At 39.6% G+C, this 20,720-nt stretch overlaps 1 protein-coding gene and 1 long non-coding RNA gene across 13 annotated transcripts in view; one reads left to right on the forward strand and one right to left on the reverse strand.

The window, feature by feature from the left end:
- Positions 1-20,720, forward strand: part of COL4A3 (collagen type IV alpha 3 chain) — a 148,241-nt gene that overhangs the window by 122,281 nt on the left and 5,240 nt on the right. For all 6 annotated transcript variants that reach the window (XM_078328701.1, XM_078328700.1, XM_078328702.1 and 3 more), the window contains exons 35-47: positions 3,748-3,846; positions 4,597-4,686; positions 5,038-5,177; positions 7,461-7,587; positions 8,711-8,791; positions 9,169-9,267; positions 9,471-9,518; positions 11,853-12,038; positions 13,202-13,332; positions 16,259-16,331; positions 17,085-17,156; positions 17,245-17,370; positions 18,199-18,297. In XM_078328701.1, the coding sequence (XP_078184827.1) occupies positions 3,748-3,846; positions 4,597-4,686; positions 5,038-5,177; positions 7,461-7,587; positions 8,711-8,791; positions 9,169-9,267; positions 9,471-9,518; positions 11,853-12,038; positions 13,202-13,332; positions 16,259-16,331; positions 17,085-17,156; positions 17,245-17,370; positions 18,199-18,297 (1,371 nt within the window). The remainder of the gene's footprint in view (positions 1-3,747; positions 3,847-4,596; positions 4,687-5,037; positions 5,178-7,460; positions 7,588-8,710; positions 8,792-9,168; positions 9,268-9,470; positions 9,519-11,852; positions 12,039-13,201; positions 13,333-16,258; positions 16,332-17,084; positions 17,157-17,244; positions 17,371-18,198; positions 18,298-20,720) is intronic.
- The window catches only part of LOC144576721 (uncharacterized), a 152,494-nt gene that overhangs the window by 115,936 nt on the left and 15,838 nt on the right, over positions 1-20,720 (reverse strand). For 6 of the 7 annotated variants that reach the window (XR_013519137.1, XR_013519139.1, XR_013519133.1 and 3 more), the window contains exon 2: positions 12,445-12,530. The exons of the other annotated variant lie outside the window; for it this stretch is intronic. This is a non-coding gene — a long non-coding RNA (uncharacterized LOC144576721). The remainder of the gene's footprint in view (positions 1-12,444; positions 12,531-20,720) is intronic. 7 annotated transcript variants of the gene reach the window in all.

Genomic DNA, 20,720 nt, shown 5'->3' on the forward strand with positions numbered 1-20,720 from the left:
TTTGAGATATTTGAAATGACCTTTGAGAAATGAGACTGTATTCAACAAATACTTATAGGCGTGGCACATAAGGATATAACAAATCTTCACATGTACTGCCAAACCTTAAAAAAAAAAAATTGCACGGGGTGCTGTAGACCACAATATAAAGACTGACTGACTGGCAAGTTAGGAAGTAAAAGCCTTTTGGGTAGTCCCCATCTAACCAGGTGTTTAAGAGATAGTCTAGCTCTGGTACAAAAAGAATATTGCATTTCATTTTTAGCAATGAGAAAGAAAGTAATGTGACTTTTAGAAAACTCTGCTAGGACTAGTCTAAGCCAACATATGAAAAAAAAAAAATACTGGCACCAATCTCCAGTCCTCATAAACTGTATGCATAGACACCACTTCACTAAACTATTTTAGATTATTTAAGTAGTGTTACAAACATTTTGGAAAAAATATGAATAGCATGTCTCTGCCTACATAAGCAGAAATTTGGCTCTCACAGTATAAATGCACAATGAGTACTAATTTGCAATTGAAGAATTCCTTTTGTAAAGTATAGAAGGACACATGCTATGGGGCTATTTCTATGCTTCCAACAAAATTCTTTTACTCACCCAGAGTATGCATTGAGGCTGTTCTATGTGTTTTCCTTAGGCTTTTCAAATGCATAACCAAGGGGCACAGATTGAAGAAGAATGACAAAAAAAGAACCTGTAACTAGGCCTCCCTAATTTCAGTGTGATCCATTTTTTTTTCCTTTTTTTGGAGAACAGGGTCTCACCATATTGCCCAGGCAGGTCTCGAACTCCTGGGCTCAAGCTATCCTCCCAACTTGGCCTCCATAAGAGCTGGGATTACAGTCATAAGCCACCATGCCCAGCCAATCCACTTTTTAAAATTCTAAATCTGAATTGCTGACTTAAAGCTATTCACTTTAAATGTGGAAGAGATATTGAATATACAGATAAGCACAATAACAAGTCACTATCCTCTCCACAAGGAGTCTGCGTGGGAGAATTAGGCATATGTAGAAAAAAAAATAAAGAACATAAGTGCAAGTCAGTATGCTGTATTATTTAACAACGATGTAAGTAGTATTCATGTGCAGGTACTGTTCGAAGTTTTACAAATATTGTCTCATTTATTCCTCACAATTACCCTAGAAGTAGGCTAGGCCCAGTGGCTCATGTCTGTAATCACATATTTTGGGAGACTGAGTTCAAAACCAGCCTGGCCAACATGGTGAAACCCCATCTCTACTAAAAATATAAAAATTAGCCAGTTTTGGTGGTAGGCACCTGTAATCCCAGCTACACGGGAGGCTGAGGCAGGAGAATTGCTTAAACCCAGGAGATGGAGGTTACAGTGAGCTGAGATTATGCCACTGCCCTCCAGCCTGGCCAACAGAGTGAGACTTGTCTCAAAAAATAAATAAATAGCCTTAGGAGTAGGTACTGCTATTGCAATCATCCCATTTTACAGATGGGGAATAGGGAGGTCAAGTTATTACCCAATGTCACTCTGATAGGAAATGGAAGAGATGGGCCTCACCCTTGGCCTCCTCACTGTGCTGCCAGAGCTTTGTAGGAGTTGAGGGAAGCAGAAAATACAGCGACTAGGCTAGTCAGTGAAACCTCCATGAAGGAGGATTTAAATGTTTTGTAAGATTTAGATGAACAAATGAAATTCTTAGCTTAAAATCTTTCCAAGGATCTTTGTGCTTTGAGAATGGAAACTTCTTAAGATTGACATACAAGCTTGTTCACCACTTGCACTTGGCCTGTCTCTCCAGTCATATGACATTTATGTACTCAACAATTACTTTTTACTTAATAAAATAAACAGACTAGGCATTTTGCTATGTCCTGACTATACAGAGACAAACAAAGCAGACTTAGTTTCCTAGTCATGTTGAAAGTTACAGTTTAGTGGTGGGAAGAGACATAATGGGTCCATAAACAGTTTCCATTTAGGCTAGGTAGGAAGTATCTTAGGCTTTGTGGATTACATATGATCCCTGTTGCATATTCTTCTTTGCTTTTTATTTTGTTTTTAATAACCTTTTAAAAATGTAAAAGCCATCTTTAACTCTCAAGCCGTACAAAACCAAGCCACATTCAGCCTGAAAGCTGTATTTTGCCAACTTCTAAAAAACTAAATAAATACATTAAACAGTATATATATTTTTAGATTGTAATCAATGGCATAAATGGAAAAAATGAAGGTTGTAAAACAAAACAGTCTAACCCCTGATACTCATCACTCCTTTCTACATGCTGTTTTACTGTCTGGGAATCTTGTCTCATTCCAGGCCTTCTTCACCCGTTTTCATTTGGTCTTCAAGACTGAGCTAAAAAATACCACCTCTTCCAGAAATTCTTCCCTGTAGCATATTGTGCCCAACGCTGGTACAGAGTTTATCTGCCTGGATGATAATTGTTTGTTTACTTGGCTGTCTCCCCAGTTAAACACTAAAAACTTGGGGAAAGAGAACATGATAATTTCTCTCTCCAGGACTCAGCATAAGACCTGTTCATTAATTAGATGTTCCATCCATATGTGAATGAATAAGTACGTATGCAGGAAAAGTGAATCTGCTTGAGAAAAAGCACAAAGTCAGGCCATAGACAGACTGCAGAATGCTTCATGCTGCCAAAGGAGTTTGCAATTTACTCTGCAGGTAATAGAGATTCAATGACTATTTCTTTCTTTATTTACAGACAGCGTCTCGCTGTCACCCAGGCTGGAGTGCAATGGCATGATCTCACTGCAACCTCCACCTCCTGGGCTCAAGCGATTCTCTTGCCTCAGCCTCCCAAGTACCTGGGATTACAAGATCCATGCCCGGCTAATTTTTATATTTTTTGAAGAGATGGGATTTCACCATGTTGGCTAGGCTGGCCTCAAACTCCTAACCTCAAGTGATCCGCCCACCTCAGCCTCCCAAAGTGTTAGGATTACAGGTGTGAGCCACCACGCCCAGCCCAATGACTATTTTTGAACAGGAGAAGAGTATAATCAAAGTCATGTTTTAGGGAAAGTAGAATGGTGTCCTGGGAGATTTATGAACTTCCCAACCGTGCAGAACTGGATTCAAATCCAAGTGTTATTAACTGATTGACAGTGGAATTCTGGGTAAAGGCTTTGACTTACCTAATACTTAATAAATTATAATTTTAATACACGGATTAAGAATAGAATCAGCTAGATGAGAATAGTATAATAGATAGTACTTTGTCTTTACTATTAAAAAAATGAAGAGATATTTAGGCTGCTAATTCTTAAAATGTTGTTTTAAAGAGTATATATTAAGATCATTGCTAGTGTTCACTGAGAAATAACTTACGCCAGGCACTGTGCTAATGCTTGACACAAAATATCTCATTTAATCCTCTTCTTTAAAAGATAGAAACCCAAATCTGCCCATGCTCTTAACATACCTGCTATGCTGTCCTACAATAATATGCCATCAGTTTAAACCAGGATGTGGATGGGCATGACAAAATTTTAACCTGCATTTTTAATACACGATTTTTTGTTTTGGGGTGTTTTTTTTTTTTTTTTTTTTTTTTTTTTGAGATGGAGTCTCACTCTGTCACTCAGGCTGGACTGCAGTAGCAAGATCTTGGCTTATTTCAACCTCTGCCCTCCAGGTTCAAGTGATTCTCCTGCCTCAGCCTCCTAAGTAGGTGGGATTACAGCCACCCACCACCATGCTTGGCTAAATTTTTGTTAATACCTGGTTTTTAACTTTAGGATTCGCAGGAAATATGGGTGAGAAAGGAAACAGAGGTGTTCCAGGGCTGCCAGGTTTAAAAGGCCTCCAAGGACTACCTGGACCACCAGGACCACCAGGTACAGCTGATTCTCAAATAGAAATAACACATTTTACACTTTCCTACGTCTAATGTAATAAAAGTTGTTTCTAGGCTTAATGGGTTTAAATATCAATTCTGTTCTGATAGTGTTCCAACAGAAATCTGCTACTAAATTACTAACAAGAAGGTGTTTATAGTTGGTGTGTAGTTAACAAAACCATATTAACCTACAAATAGTTCCATTTTGTCCTCAAAATTTTATTCTGAAATTGCTATGTATTACATATTATAATTTATCACCATATGTGATAACATATCAGAGACGAAAATTAGAGAATGCCTTAGAAGTTTTCAGATTTGCATCTTTCTTTTTTAAAACAAATAACTGAGTTTACAAAATGATTTTTAAATAACTAAAGTATACCACCATTCCTATAACCACCTCAGTAACAAAATATATTACATGGCAATAACACTTCAGGATGCAGTTGGAAATATATTCCCATATGATTGCAGGAACCCACTTTTTCCTGCTGGCGTTGGTCCTGGGATGATTTTAGTGTTTGAAAACCTGGCCTGCTGACAAGAATCTAACTTTCTTTAGTTTTACATGTTCTGGGTTCCCAGTTCCTTCCTTACTTGAAGGAAAAAGGACAGCTAGACAAGTGCCTAAAGCAGCTGGCCTGGCTGTTCTGTATTCATTCATTCATGCAAGCAACAAATCTTTATTAAACACATACTATGTCCAGTAACTGTGCAGGGCAATAACTATTTATTTGTTCTCAAGGCCCCAGAGGAGATTTGGGCAGCATTGGGAATCCTGGAGAACCAGGACCACGTGGTGTGCCAGGGAGCATGGGGAACATGGGTATGCCAGGTAATGGATAAAGTCCTGTTATGAGCCCACAAGCTCATGATGGGTCAGGATTCCAGATTTTCTGTGTTATGCATTGTTTTGGTTTTCCACTTGGTAGAAAGCTTGTATTTAAAAAAAAACTAGATTTTCTATTAGACAAATATACTGTCTGCAACTAGAATATGGGTGAGAACAAAATAAATGTTGATGTTATATAATAATCATCCATTGTAACTACCTGTTACAGTATTTTCAGTATTTGCAATTCTGAAAAAACAATTCTTGGAAGAAAGCTTATGTAAAGGAGAAAAGTAGAAAACTTCAAGATCCTCATGTTTATCTATTTTACCTGATTTTTCTCCCTAATTTCAGGTTCTAAAGGAAAAAAGGGAACTTTGGGATTCCCAGGTCGAGCTGGAAGACCAGGCCTTCCAGGTATTCACGGTCTCCAGGGAGATAAGGGAGAGCCAGGTTATTCAGAAGGTATAAGACCAGGACCACCAGGACCAACGGTATACAGGCCAATGAAATATTTACATTTTGGTGGTGGAGTGAGCCCCTTGAAAAATATCAACAAGTACCCAGATTCAGTGTGGGTAGAGAAAATTGAAACTATTGCTATACTTTCAGGCAGTTATTTGGATTTTTAAAATCCTATATCCACAGCTGAGGATGCTTGTCTGTCACAGAGCTGTCAATTTCTGAAAGTCTCTTTCAGTCACCAAGGAATTTCTCACACTCTCCCTGTAATTCAGGTGTGCTGCCAGAAGATGGCAGTGATTACAGGCCCATGCAATCTGACGGGACAGTGGATTTTTTCTTGTGATACAAAGTGGCCCATTTCTGCTGTACTCATCTCATATAGACTTGGAAAAATAAATTTCCAAACCTTCTAATAAAAAACACTTGCCGGCCAGGCATGGTGGCTCATGCCTGTAATCCCAACACTTTAGGAGGCCGAGGTGGGCAGATCACAAGGTCAAGAGACCTAGACCATCCTGGCCAACATGGTGAAACCCCATCTCTACTAAAAATACAAAAATTAAGCTGAGCATGGTGGTATGTGCCTGTAGTCCCAGATACTCAGGGGGCTGAGGCAGAAGAATCACTTGAACTCAGGAGACGGAGGTTGCAGTAAGCCAAGACTGCGCCACTGCACTCCAGCCTGGTGACAGAGCAAGATTCTGTCTTAAAAAATAGATAAATAAATAAAATTAAAAAAAAAAAAAAAAAAACTTGTCTTACTAAGACACAACAAAAGATAGAAAATAATTTTACAGCATCATTAGAAAGCAAACAGAATCCTAAGATACATACATTTATCTTTCCCGTTTTAGAACTTTTTCTGTATAATGGGATGGAAATACTTAATCTTGCTTCAATGTTTTCAGTGTTTGAGATCTGTCAAATTGAGGTTGGATGTTAAAGCCCTTACTACTGTGTTACATGAAGCAGCAACCAAATGTTTCAATAGGGCTTGGCTGCTTTCTTAGGTTCATTCTCTTCCAACTTTTCTTAGTACAGCCTTCACACTAAAAGCCAGAGACATTAGAAATGATTAACAGAAGTTCCTATAAGTAGAGGTTACTAATATGGGATTCCATGGACTCCTAGAAAAATCTATGAGATCCCAAGAAGCCCAGCAACCTCTTGAAATTAAATGCAAATGTTTGAAAGTCTTTTTGTAGGGGAGAGTCTATTTTTCAGATTTAGATTTTTAGATTTTCAACAGTATATGACTCCAACATATAAAAATTATTACTTAAGGAACATTCTCCCTCTTTTTTGAGACAATAAAATACCACCTTTCCTAACGTTTTCCACCAGCCATAGTCTCCAGTAGTGATTGCTAAAACAAGAAAAAATTTAGACACCACACAGACCAAAGAAAGCAACTGTTTATTACTTGGAGCACAGACAAATGTCTTTGTTCTTTATATGTAGATTAAGTCCTCAGAAAACCAGAGATTGCTTCCACTGAGATACCTGCTCAGTGAGAAATCCTATTTGACTTTACATTCGATTAATTGTTTCATTTAAAGTTTTCACAGGTAATCATCAGGATAAATTGTTAGAACTGTGCATTGAGCACAGAATGAGCTGGTTTTATCATGTCACCAAATGAGAGTAACAGAGTGGTATATTTTAATTGGCTACCATAGAAATTTTGTAAATCTTTATCCAATCTATATGTTCTGGCTTATCATAAGACTGAAGTAAAGATTGAATGAATGTTAAATCATTGGAAGGTTTTTAAAACATGTGATTGACATATTTATCCACATGCATAGTATTTGTAGGACACATCTTTATTTAGTCTATTTCTTTCTTACCCCCAGCTAGCCATCACAATTTGTAATTATATATTTGTGTGATTATTTAATACCTATCTCCTTACTGGTCTCTGAAGCTCTGTGAAGGCAGGAACTGTGTGTCATAGATCTACATAGGTTACTATTATATCCTGGTAAGAGCCAGCTTCCTGAGTATGCTACCAGTGTAGTCACAGAGGTCCTGTGCTAAAAAGGACCTCCATACTTTGTCTGATGTGATGCTATTGATGTCTTGAAATTGTCTTTAGAAAGTTTTAAGGGAAGCTGCATTTTCATTTTGCACTGGGCCCCATAAACCGTGTGGCCTTCTTATTCCCAGCACCTATCACAGTGCTGGCAGACAGGAAATACTAAATATGAATGGATGAATGAATGAAAGAATTAATGAATAAAGTTCATGCTGAATTTGAACCACATATCCTGCTTATATGAGAATTTTAAAGGTGTTTGACTAAATTTAAGGGGGATCCAGGACTGCCAGGTGATATGGGAAAGAAAGGAGAAATGGGGCAACCTGGCCCACCTGGACATTCGGGGCCTGCCGGACCTGAGGGAGTCATTGGAAGTCCTGGAAGTCCTGGCCTTCCAGGTAAGGCTTGGGTTTACAATTCTAAAACCTGGAAGCAATACTCATAGTGTAGCCCTCCTGAAATCACTGTGGTAAACAGAAAGCTATTTATACTTTTAGGCTACAGTTGCTTTTATTCAACTTTGAACTTCCAATTCTAACACACTAAGAAACAGAATTCATTAAGAAGAGCCCAGTTTTACTAATCAGCCCATTTGGTGGACTGAAATATAAAAATATGTTCCTATAAACACTTTTGAAGAACTGCCTCAACAAATTCAGCCTAAGGATGCAAAATGTTAGCCATTGTACAATCATATTTGTATTAGTTTGTTCAGGTTTCCATAATGAATACCACAGACTAGGTGGCTTAAACTACAGACATTTATTTTCTCAGAGTTCCAGCAGCTCCAAGGCTGTGATCAAGGTGTCAGCAGCATTCATTTCTTCTGTGGTCCCTGTTCTTGGCTTGTGGATGGGTATCTTCTTCCTGAGTCTTCCAAGTGTCTTAATCTTCTCTTCTTACAAAGACACCACTTATATTAGGGCCCAACCTACTGATGTCATTTTAATTTAATTACCTCTTTACCAACCCTATTCCCAAATACAGAGTAATGTTCTGAAGTACTGAAGGTTAGGACCACAGCATATGAATGTGGGGACAACACAATTCAAACTCCAACACTGTGTTCTGACTCTTTTTCGAACACATTTCTGAACTGAATTTGGGCTTTCTTGCTTATTAGCTTACAATTCAGTTTTAGGATTTTGTTTTATTAAAAATAACTGTGAAACTATTGGGTTGCAGATTCAGGTCTTACTTAAATACAATAAACTACCTGTTCAAATACAGAACGTTTCAATAAAATTTGCATTTAATTCATAATTGAAATAAAATTGCATATTGAGTGGTCCTTGTGGTTGGCGTACACACGTCTTTGAAAATGATTCGACGTATCTCTGCAGTGATTCTTCGGGGAAACAGCAGCCTGGACAAAACCCTGGGGTGACCTTGCAGCAGGAGAGATTCCTTAAGGCCAGCACAAGCACCGCTGACTATAAAAACAGACCGTTTCAGTCACTGTTGTAATCATTTATCTTTTGGGGCTCTTTTTTTTTTTCCTTCCCCTCTCTTCATTTCTAGGAAAGCCAGGTCCTCATGGTGATTTGGGTTTTAAAGGAATCAAAGGCTTCACGGGCCCTCCAGGAATCAAAGGCCCTCCAGGTTTCATTTTTGCACTTTTCCTCTTTCCTTTTCATGTGGGAGGCACATTTTCTCCAGAAGTTTTAATTTCTGTAAACCTACTACTCTATAGATGATAGCTACTACTCAGTATCCAGAAAAAAGTACCAAAAAATAGGGTTAGACATTTCTATATATTTAATTCAAATATTTGGCAACCTATTCCAAACTAATCATCTTCATGATAATAGTAATCTGTGTGTGGTTTTCCCTGGGAACACAGCTTCACATAGCTAAAGTTCTGAAAAACAGTCCCTTTAACACATTTCAACACCTCTCCCTGGTATTCGCATTAGGCTGCTGGCAAGAAATAAATCCTCTTTTTGCATACCATAGTTTTGGGTTTGTTTTTTTTTCAGGTCTTCCAGGATTCCCAGGATCTCCTGGACCAATGGGTATAAGAGGTGACCAAGGACGTGATGGAATTCCTGGTCCAGCCGGAGAAAAGGGAGAAACAGGTACAACTTGCTCATTATCTTTGATCCACTAGTTTTATTTTGGATAGAATCATTAGTAACATTGTAATCCTTTGCTGCTCTAAAGATTTTTCTCTGATAGAACTGATTAACATGTTTTTGGTTGTACTAATTAAACTTCTGTTATAGACATATAATGTAATGAAACTGACCAAATATTAATATGCCAAGATTATCTCTTTCAGGTTTATTGGGGGCCCCTCCAGGCCCAAGAGGGAACCCTGGTGCTCCAGGTAAGCAGTTCTTCTTCCCTGTCCTAATGTACACATTTTCAAGGAAAGAAAGCAGTTGAATGTGGTTGAAATATAAAGTAAGCTTAACCTAGGGAATTAAAGATGTTTCAATGGTAATATAGGGTATTTATCATCGTGGTCTTCAATTTAAAATGTTTAATTATTACCATCACAACAAATGGAACTAATCAGAAACTCTTATTGAATTTTGGAATTTCCTAAGAAAGTCTTGAAAAGTAAAAAGGATTCTTCTGTATACGCCTTGCTGTTGTTTGCATGGTTTAGCGTACCACCTCCTAAAAGGTGAAGATGGAACTGATGGGTTCTCAGTGAGCGTCTGTCCCTGCTGTTCTGAAACACAGGAGTAAACCGAATCCTTTCCTACCTGTTATCTTCGTGGGTCTGATTCCAACTCCCAGATCCAGCTTGCGGTCCATGCTATTGTTTATTAAACGCTACTCAGAGAGTCTCTCAACATCTCAGACATGGCCATTTACTGAACATGTCTTTCAAAGTATTTACAGGTTTTTTGTTTGACAGGCCGCAAGTCTGGATTTCTCACGTCAGTGCTTTACAAGATAAGCAGCTTCTTTTAACTCTTTCCCATTTACTAGTGAAACCTTCCAGTAGAAACATCAGATTGTTTGCACACTTCATTGACCCGTCTCAGCCACAGGTCCTGTGAATGGGAGCGTTTCATTAGCAAAGAGACCTAGCACACTGAAGGCCCCTAGTTATCGATGCTCATGCAAACCAGCGAAGAGCACCTAGACGCCAATAAGAAACTCAGGTGGACAGAAACCACCTCTTCACAGAACAGTTACAGTGTAAAGGTACACAAGAGCTGTTCTCTCCCATTTGTTTCTTACTGGTTTGATCGTTCTTTTGGTTGAGCTCAGTCTTCTGCCATCTCTCAGACCTCTCCCTTCCCAATGAGCTTTTCCTGTTCCACAGTGTAGTTTTAGAATTGTGATCAACAGGAGAGTTGCTCTCCATGCTCCCAGGCTAACTCACAGTTTGACCATTTGGAATGAGAACACTAGCTTTTCACTGGAAATAAAATTTGGTATAAAATGGTCATACCTTAGTTTAAAAAGCCTTAAAAGTAACAAATGGCCTTATTATGTAAGTGAATGATTATGCACCTCAATCCCTCTAGGGTAACTAAATATGGAGAAGAGTTCATTGAGACTTGGAAGGTATGAATCCTTTTAATTAGTTTATTCTCCCAAATCCTAAAAAGAAATCATATTGCAGAGCACGTAATCATTTTAATGAATGAAATATATAATCCAAGACATCTTGTGCTTCGGGTCGTTGCCATGCAAAAACAGTATTACAAAGCTTGGCGTGAACTGAAGTCATCTAAGCACTTTCTTTTAAAAGCATAACGTACAGGCATTCAAAAGCTAAAGGATGTGAATAGACATAGGGCTAAATAGTCAATATTCATCAATCTTAGTTTCATTATAAGTCTTCACTATATAATAACCCTCAAGCCCTCCCCTGAGCTATTAGCCTCCCTCCCCTTCTCCCTCTCCTTCTCACATCTATCTTCTGTTTTCATGCCATTTACTACTTCTAGAATAACAAGAGATGGGAGAGAAGAGGGAGAGATTATTTTCAATTCATACAATATTTTTCATTCATGAATGTCAAAGCACAATTTCTTGTGCTTTGTGACCTTTAAGTTGTGACCCTTTTTTTGGGCGAGGGGGAGTCTTTGGTAAATCCAAACCTCCTGCCACTACTATTCCTATTATGGGGGATGAGTGGGGAGGTTAACTAAAGGATAGAATAAGGATTGCAATTTTGTTGCTCCTTTGTCTGGATTTAGCTGGATAATACTTCAAAAGCACACATCAGTGCTATGCAGTTTAACTTCTTATGCTCTAATGGATTATCAGTGACTCAATAATGTCAACATGATTAAGTTCATCAGCTGATAATAACTATGGCTCACATTTATATAACACTTTAGAGCTTATACCACGCTCTTCTGTCTGTATGTTATCTGACTTGATCTGAAAGAAGTAGCTAGAATGGATATTACCTTCATTTTTAAAATAAGAAAATCAAAATTTGTAATAGTAAGTAAATCTGAAGTGACTTTGCTGAGAGCAAACAGCTAGTTGGAGACAGACTGAGTCTCAACTCAGTTTCTGTAGCTCTATATTGCATTTACCAGCAATATATTATAAAATACATATTTTAGAAATAATATTCTGAATCTGAACACTTTTAAGCCAAGTACCTACATTATTAAAGATAGCCATGAACTCTAACCCAACCATATGGACATTAAAGAAACTTATCAATCCTCCTTCTTCGCAGGAGCCAAAGGAGACAGAGGAGCCCCAGGTTTGCCTGGCCTCCCTGGCAGAAAAGGGGCCATGGGAGATGCTGGGCCTCGAGGGCCCACAGGCATTGAAGGATTCCCAGGGCCACCAGGTCTGCCGGGTGCAATCATCCCTGGCCAGAAAGGAAACCGTGGTCCGGCAGGCTCAAGAGGAAGCCCAGGTAGAGGGTTTACTTTCAAACAGCATAAAAGAACAAAAATCATGTTTGACCTCAAAAGTTTTCAGCCTCGGCCGGGCGCGGTGGCTCAAGCCTGTAATCCCAGCACTTTGGGAGGCCGAGGCGGGTGGATCACGAGGTCAACAGATCGAGACCATCCTAGTCAACATGGTGAAACCCCGTCTCTACTAAAAATTACAAAAAGTTAGCTGGGCACGGTGGCGCGTGCCTGTAATCCCAGCTACTCAGGAGGCTGAGGCAGGAGAATTGCCTGAACCCAGGGGGCGGAAGTTGCGGTGAGCCGAGATTGCGCCATTGCACTCCAGCCTGGGTAACAAGAGCGAAACTCCGTCTCAAAAAAAAAAAAAAAAAAAAAAAAAAAAAGTTTTCAGCCTCCTCCTCATGTTACCTCATTGCTTCTTCTTTCCCTGTGGTCATCTCCATTCTTCCTCTACTCATGGTACCCACACTGAGCAGTTGTCAAGGCAGGGTGGTCTGTTTGAGAGATGCATAGTTAATAAATTAATGAACCTGGCTGGATACAGTAGCTCACGTCTGTAATCCCAGCAGTTTGGTAGGCCAGGGCAGGTGGATCACTTGAGGTCAGGAGTTCAAGACTAGCCTGGCCAACATGGTGAAACCCTGTGTCGACTAAAAATAGAAAAATTAGTGGGGCTTGGTGGTGCATGCCTGTAATCCCAGCTACTCGGGAGGCTGAGGTGGGAGACTCGCTTGGACCTGGGAGGCAGAGGCTGCAGTGAACTGAGATTGCACATTACACTCCAGCCTGAGCACCAACAGAGCAAAACTTTGTCTCAAAAAAAAAAAACTAATTCATTAATTAATTAGCCTAAAAGACAGTGATGCATTCGTTCAACTCTGTTTGCTGAGTGTCTATGCTGCATCAGGAGCTGGGCTAAGCTCTAGGGAAGCAGGCACATACCCTGCTTTAACAGACCCTCATTGAGAAGTAGATCTTGCTGATGCCAGGTGCTTCACTGGCATCATCTCATCCTGTCTTTACCACAATCCCATCACATGCCCAAGAGGAAAGAATGTTTGTGGTAATGCTTAAGTGAAGGGTTTACACTTCATTAGAATCACTGATAGATAGAAACTTCGAAGCTCCCTGGCTGGCAAGACTGACAGACTTTTTATAAATTCAGGTGAGCCTGGTCCCTCTGGACCTCCAGGGAGTCACATAAAAGGCATAAAAGGAGACAAAGGGTCTATGGGCCACCCCGGCCCAAAAGGTCCACCTGGAACTGTAGGAGACATGGGACCACCAGGTCATCCGGTGAGTGTGGATAATTGTTTTGACTCATTATTAGTTCAACATCAACTTATTATAATTGTTCTTATATTGCCTTTATATTGTATATTGTCGATGTTGCTAACTGTATTAGTCCATTCTCATGCTGCTAATAAAGACATACCCGAGACTGGGTAATTTATAAAGAAAGGAGGTTTAATTGACTCACAGTTCTACATGGCTAGGGAGGCCTCAAGAAGCTCATAACCACGGTAGAAGGCACCTCTTCACACAACAGGAGAGAGAATAAGTGCCGAGCGAAGGGAGAAGCCCCTTTATAAAAACCTCAGATCTCATGAGAACTCACTGTCATGAGAACAGCATGGGGGCACCCACTCCCATGATTCAATCACCTCCACCTGGTCTCTCCCAGGACATGTGGGGATTATGGGAACTATAATTCAAGATGAGATTTGGGTGGTGACACAGCCAAACCGTATCATTAACATTGATTTACTGTTAGTCAAGAGTATTATTATACTCTTATAAATTGATTGCCAGATCAGATGTGCCCAGGGGTAGCAAAAATTTACAATTTTTTTGATGCATCTGTGCAGTGTGCCTAAGGGAACAGAGTCCAGAAGGTTCAGAAAATCAAAAAATCATCAGAGTTGGAATGATTTGGCCTCTAAGAGGCCTCCGAAACTTTGGTCTGTATGAGACTCACCTCTACAGCATTTCAGACCCTTGCTTATTTAGACCCTGAGCAAGTACAGTGATGGAGTCTTCAGAAAGCAGCTAGGAGTTCAGAGTCAACTCTAAGTGACATTGTCATTTTCCCTCTATTTATACGCTTCTAAAGTTTTCTGCATTTCCCTTTAAGTGTCTATTTATTTTCTGGCCCCCATCATGCTTGCCAATATTTCTAAATAACTGCCATTTCTTGCCAATATTTTATTCCTGGATACTTGGTTCTTTCAAATTCAGTTTAGTCATTTAACAGCTTTGCCTCTATACTGAATACACCCTAGTTTGTCAGTAACTCCCTAAAAAATACAGCCCTTGGAATGAATGCCCTCCAGAAGTAAGAACTCAACAGCCCAGTGAGTGGCTAAAAGACAGAGGGCCTACTGTCCAGAACATCGCCATTTTAGGAATCTGACCTAAAATTTTACTTGGGCTGTTGGGCTGCCATGCCTGTCTCCACATTGCACTTGTAATCAACTAAAGTCCATGGGCCTTTTCCTTATGAACTGCTGCTAAGTTTTCTCCATTATTACTTGTCTAGCTTGTTGTTGATGTTTATTTTGGACTTAAGTGTAGAACTTTTACATTTACCAATCTTAGACATCGTCTTATTCATTTAGGCCTGTGTGCCCAGCTAGCGATCTCTCAATTCATATTCTCTCTCTACACCACATCCGTCATCCCTGGCTTTCTCTTAGCAGCATAATAAATAAGCTGACCCTTCTGTTTACATCAAATCCTTGGAGACAGATGTTGGAATAGATGAATGTGACTCAGGGATCATAAATGAGTGTATACTCTGTATCAATGGATAGAAAAATAAAAAGCTACAGCCCTTTTCCCTAGAGGAGCCCACAATAAAGTGAGGGTGACAGACACAGAGACAGGCCATTTTCTCACCATGGAGGAATGGCAGGGGACTGTGGGAACACAGAGGAAGGATATTTAATCCAGACTACAGGCGGAAGGCACTCAGAAATGCTTCCTCCTTGAATAGACAATGGCTGGCCTGAGTCTTGAAAGATGCATAGGAGTTATCCAGGAAAACAAGAAAAGCAGGGGTATGGATGGGGTAGAGGAAAGGAGCTTTCTGAGCAACATGACAATGGTAATGGCTGTGTGTGGCAAAAACACAACTCTATTACTGGAGCTGAGGTGAGAATGAGGACACCTTGGGAGAAGTCTGGAGGGCTAAGCAAGGGTCAGGTAATGGAGGTCTAGTTTTCTAGACTAAGAAGAGGGAGACATCATTTGTTGATCCAAGAAACACAAAGCAGCTCTGTATGCCCAGAGTTCTTTCTCTACAAGCTGGAATTAATCCCTTAATGAACTGCCTTTCGATGTGGCCATTTACCAACCTTTAAATCTATCCCTGTTGCTCTATGCCACAGCCATTTTGTCCACAAAAACATGGTAAAGAGATCTGTGCTTTGACAATTCATATATAAATACAGAATATCTACAACGTAACTCATTTTCTCTTCTACTAACCTCATCAGTGATGCATGATGAGGTTCTTTGCCATAGCTCATTGTTAGGGATCACTTTTAAGCTCTCTTGGTATTTGACTTCCAGAATCTACCTTTAAAGGTTTTTGGGTTTTCTTTTTTTTGGAAAATGACAAATTTGCCCATCTTCAGTCTGTAGGTGTCTCTCATGTTCTCCATGATTCTTTGAAAGTTGCCAATTTGATCCATGGTTATATCTAAAGACACTGGGATGTATACAGCTTGGTATACTGGCAGCAGGGTATTTCTAAACCCTATTTTGTCACCCAAACTGGAGTGCAGTGGCATGATTTTGGCTTGCTTCAAACTCTGCCTCCCACATTCAAGTAATTCTCAGGCCTCAGCCTCCCGAAGAGCTGGGATTACAGGATTGCAGGCATGTTCAGCTGGTCTCAAACTCCTGACCTTAAATTATTTGCCCACCTCGGCCTCCCAAAGTGCTGGGATTATAGTAGTGAGCCACCATGCCTGGCCCATAATGAAAATTATAATCTGTATTTGTAATTGTTGTAAAGACAACAAAACCACTGTTGAATTATGGCACCCAAGCATTGTTCTAACAAGTGGCAGAGCCATAAATTACCCTTAATCATGGTGCTAACTTCAGCTTATTCTCACCCAACATATTATACCCTATTAGCATGTTTTAAAAACTGCTGTGAATTTAGTGATTTTAAAAATTTGTTTTGGTTCTGCTCCCTTTATTTGAAATATAGGGAGCACCAGGGACTCCAGGTCTTCCAGGCCTCAGAGGTGATCCTGGATTCCAGGGGTTTCCCGGTGTGAAAGGTACTGTCTTTGTGCATTGCTCTTTATATGCAAATACAATAACCTCAATTCATATTTTGGGGCACACAGCGTTTGCTGAAGTACAGACAGCTGGGGGTAGTACAAATAGGACCTCCATATGAATGAAGACAGAATGATCCACTACACTGTTTCAAGATTCTTTAAAATAGAGTATTTCTCCAAATCATAGCTCTTCGTAACCTTCTTTTATCTGTGTAAAAGACTGTGATTGGAAGAGAAATCTTACCACTTTATTAGTTCATATCAAAGCAAATATTCTATAGTACTCAAGAGAATTCCTGACATAACTAACTCTAGGCTCTTAATAAAGCTAGAGTAATAAGCAGAGAAAGTATGTAACTGTGACAACCAAGGAATATAATTTGGCAGATGGTAAAACAGGTTTTAATGTGACTTTGCATCTCACCTTAAATATCAAATTGGTTTCTGAACTCAAAAAGTGAACTCTTAGCAACATTTCCCCTTCAATGTTAAAATACAAGTTCTTAATGCCTACTTCTAGACTATATTTCCTCAAAAACTCATTAAGCATGACCTACTGAGTCCCAGTGACATGCCAAAACCCAGGTGAACAAAATGAAATTGTAGCCCTTGTGACAGAACCCACGGGACAGAGCCTCCAGGCAAACGTCTAGCATTTACCCTTAGAGTCAATTATTATCAACCTGAAGAACTAGGAAATCCATTGATCTAAGTGAAATCACATTGTTTTGTTGTTGTTCTTGTTTTTAGGAGAAAAGGGTAATCCTGGATTTCTAGGATCCATTGGACCTCCAGGACCAATTGGGCCAAAAGGACCACCTGGTAAATAAATTTCCTTACTGTTACTCTCAATGAAGAAAGGTAACGCATCCATGAAGCCATCATCTTCTTCTTATGTTTATGTCAACAGGTATACGTGGAGACCCTGGCACCCTTCAGATTATCTCCCTTCCAGGAAGCCCAGGACCACCTGGCACACCTGGAGAACCAGGGATGCGGGGAGAACCTGGGCCACCAGGGCCGCCTGGAAACCTAGGTGTGAGACTGGAAGCATCAATTTGGATCACTAGCAAGTGGTTGAACCAAAATACCTGTAAACTGCTTTGGAAACAGCTGATACAACTTCACAAAAAATGTTGAACATGATGGTAGTGGTTTTCACAATCAGCCTTAGGACTGAGTTTATTTTACCCTTGTCCAGCAAATAAAAGACCTTGGAATCTATTGAAAGCTGTTGTACATAGTATAACTTAAACAAATACACCTTAGGGCAGCATGTTTTTGTTTTTTTATTTTTTATTAAGGTAAAGGTATTATGTCTATTTCCTATGACAACTGTCAGTCTTAAGGCTCTATTTCTGAATGATTGTTATTTCTGTGGCTTTATGTTTTTTTAACAACTTGTACAGCAAAGTATTAGAAAAAAATGATTTAGAAATCTTTTCAAAATACTGGTGTTTGGAAATTGAACTACATAAGCATAGCATATTGTAATAGGCTTCTGAATGAAATGATTATGCCTTAAGTTTGTCTGAATCACCAGGGATATAAAGATATTACTTGTTAGTTTGATCAATAACAGGGACATAGTGAATTCTAGAAGAACACAAATCAAAATTACAGCACAATTTTAAACTTCTACATTTAGTATCCTCATAGTTCATTTTCAAGAGTCTTTTTTCCTGGGAAGTGGGGCTAACAAGTTAGGTGACTAATCATCCTAGCTTCCCCAGGACTGAGGGTCTTCCCAGGATGCAGGATTTTCATTCCTGTAACTGAGAAAGTCCTGGGTTAATGGGATGGTTGGCCACATTACCTTTCATCCTATATGATAAAATGCAATGCAATGTTGGTTTTTGCCTAGGACCTTGTGGGCCAAGAGGTAAACCAGGCAAGGATGGAAAACCAGGAATTCCTGGACCAGTTGGAGAAAAAGGCAACAAAGGTTCTAAAGGAGAGCAAGGTAAACACCCAGCTGAATTCCTCACTGAAGAAGTGCTATTTCCTTTTTTTTGAGACAGAGTTTTCGTTCTTGTTACCCAGGCTGGAGTACAAAGGCGCGATCTCAGCTCACCGCAACCTCTACCTCCTGGGTTCAGGCAATTCTCCTGCCTCAGCCTCCTGAGTAGCTGGGATTACAGGCACACACCACTATGCCCAGCTAATTTTTTGTATTTTTAGTAGAGACAGGGTTTCACCATGTTGACCTGGATGGTCTCGATCTCTTGACCTCGTGATCCACCCGCCTCAGCCTCCCAAAGTGCTGGGATTAGAGGCTTGAGCCACCATGCCCGGCCTAGAAGTTCTATTTCGACATACAGAGAAGTCTTGTTCAAGCGGATGACTGTACGAGTTAAGTCTTTGAGTTTCTGTTGTCCAGGGATCAAATGTTCACTTGGAATATGAGAATCAAGAATTATTGGAACACACTATTTTTCCTAACTCTTAGCTGGTCAGATGGGCTCCAAACTGATGCACAATTTAGCCTGAGGACAAATAGAGCTAATCAGTCCTATGGGTGTTCTTCTTTCAAAAAGGCCAATACCTGTTTTTGATAACTTGTAGGAGGTGTTAGTTAATAATTATTATTTACAGGAGTGGTACATAAGTATGTAGCTGGAAAAATATTACCTTGGTATGAGTAGAAGAGCAACTTAGTATCCTTTTTTAAGAAAGCCATTTTTCTAAATGCCATTCTTCATGGTGGCAGGTGCCTGTAATCCCAGCTACTGGGAGGCTGAGGCAGGAGAATCACTTGAACCCGGGAGGCAGAGGTTGCAGTGAGCCGAGAGCACACCACTGCACTCCAACCTGGGTGACAGAGTGAGATGTGGTTTCAAAAAAAAAAAAAAAAGCCATTCTTAAATGGAATTCAACAATTCATGTGTGTCCTAAAAAGGAAAAGGGACCTCTTAAATATAGTGTTTAATTCTGAACATATGCTGTGTCAATTTGATACCTGGATTAATATCTACCTTCTGCAAATGTTTCAAAGCACTCTTCTGGAAACTACCTTGATGTCCAAATCTTCTATTTTTACGACGGCTTTGTTAAAGTAAGAAAAAATCCTAAATGTGATTTCTAAATTTATTGACATATATTATGCTCGGATCTACCATATTAAAATGGTAAAGACTGTAGACTTAAATTTTTTAAAATTCAAATGTTAATAATATTATAATATTAATTGCATAATTATATATGATTTAGTACTGTCACAGGTGCACAGTAAAATACTATTAATCATTCAACTTTCCTTTAAAGACCAAGGCTTTAATGTCCTAAGAATGGAACAACAGCAAGAGCAAGGGTACTGCAATACAAATTTTGTTGGGAATTAATTAACAAGTAGATAGTTCAGTGCTATGGAGGCCTCACAGGATGGTAAAGGGATCTAAGAGTCAAACTGCACTGGCATAAACTGACAGCCTTGGCCCTTTTCTTGGAGACATAGCAATGCCTTGGCTCTCACACATTTGCATAAAAGCTTACCTCCAGTTCCTGCCCTGCTCAGCTAATCACTTTCCAATTCCTGCACAGATATCAGGAGGCATCATTTGTTTGGGGCCAATTATAGCCCCCTCTGAATGAGGGTAGGGTTAGGAAAAGAGGAAAATGTACATCCCCAATATATTAAAACCCAGGCAATTTGGATTTTTCAAGTAAGACATCAGACTAGAGAATTTGGATGTGGCCTATTTTTAATTTCAAAAAAGAGCTCCAGGTCCCTAGAGGAGACAAGAGTGGGCAGAATTCAGAGAAAATTGAAAAAATATATATAAATAATATTGGGGCTTTTAGAAATGTTTGTGAAAAGTCCTGACTTCTGAGTCAGGACTAAATGTGACACTGCCTGACTCCCAAGGGCATGGATGTTTGTGGGCAACAATAATATTTCCTGTGATAGTGTAGGCCCAAAGTCTAACCATCTCTGCTTCCTTAGGACCCTAAAGAACCAAGGCCCAAGTCTGGTTGGGGAGGGAGTCACGGTGCAGTGGCAGCACAAATGGATGGGGGTGAGGACGTGGTGGCCAATGACAGTACCATAAATAATAGCTGTTCAATGAAAGAAAGAAGGAAGTTCAAGAGGAATGAAAGAGAGGATAGCTCACTCATCCTCATTTAGAATGTCACAAGTGTGGATTAGACTTCTCCAACTCCATAATCCAAAGTATAGAAAGTTCTTCTACACAGAGAGAAAAAAGTACAGAAACCACTTACTTTGTTTTTAACTCTTACAAATAAACTAACCCTTATTACAGTTAAAAAAAAAAAAAAGTCTTCTCTTCTTACTTGCCTTACAAATCGATCAAAACTTTCTTGAAGTTTGAAACTTTAAAAAGAACTTTCAATATTTTCTGCAATTGTTCGTTGGAGAAATAATTT

The sequence above is a fragment of the Callithrix jacchus genome, chromosome 6 (genome assembly GCF_049354715.1).
Source record: "Callithrix jacchus isolate 240 chromosome 6, calJac240_pri, whole genome shotgun sequence".
In the NCBI taxonomy this organism is placed as follows: Eukaryota; Metazoa; Chordata; class Mammalia; order Primates; family Cebidae; genus Callithrix; species Callithrix jacchus.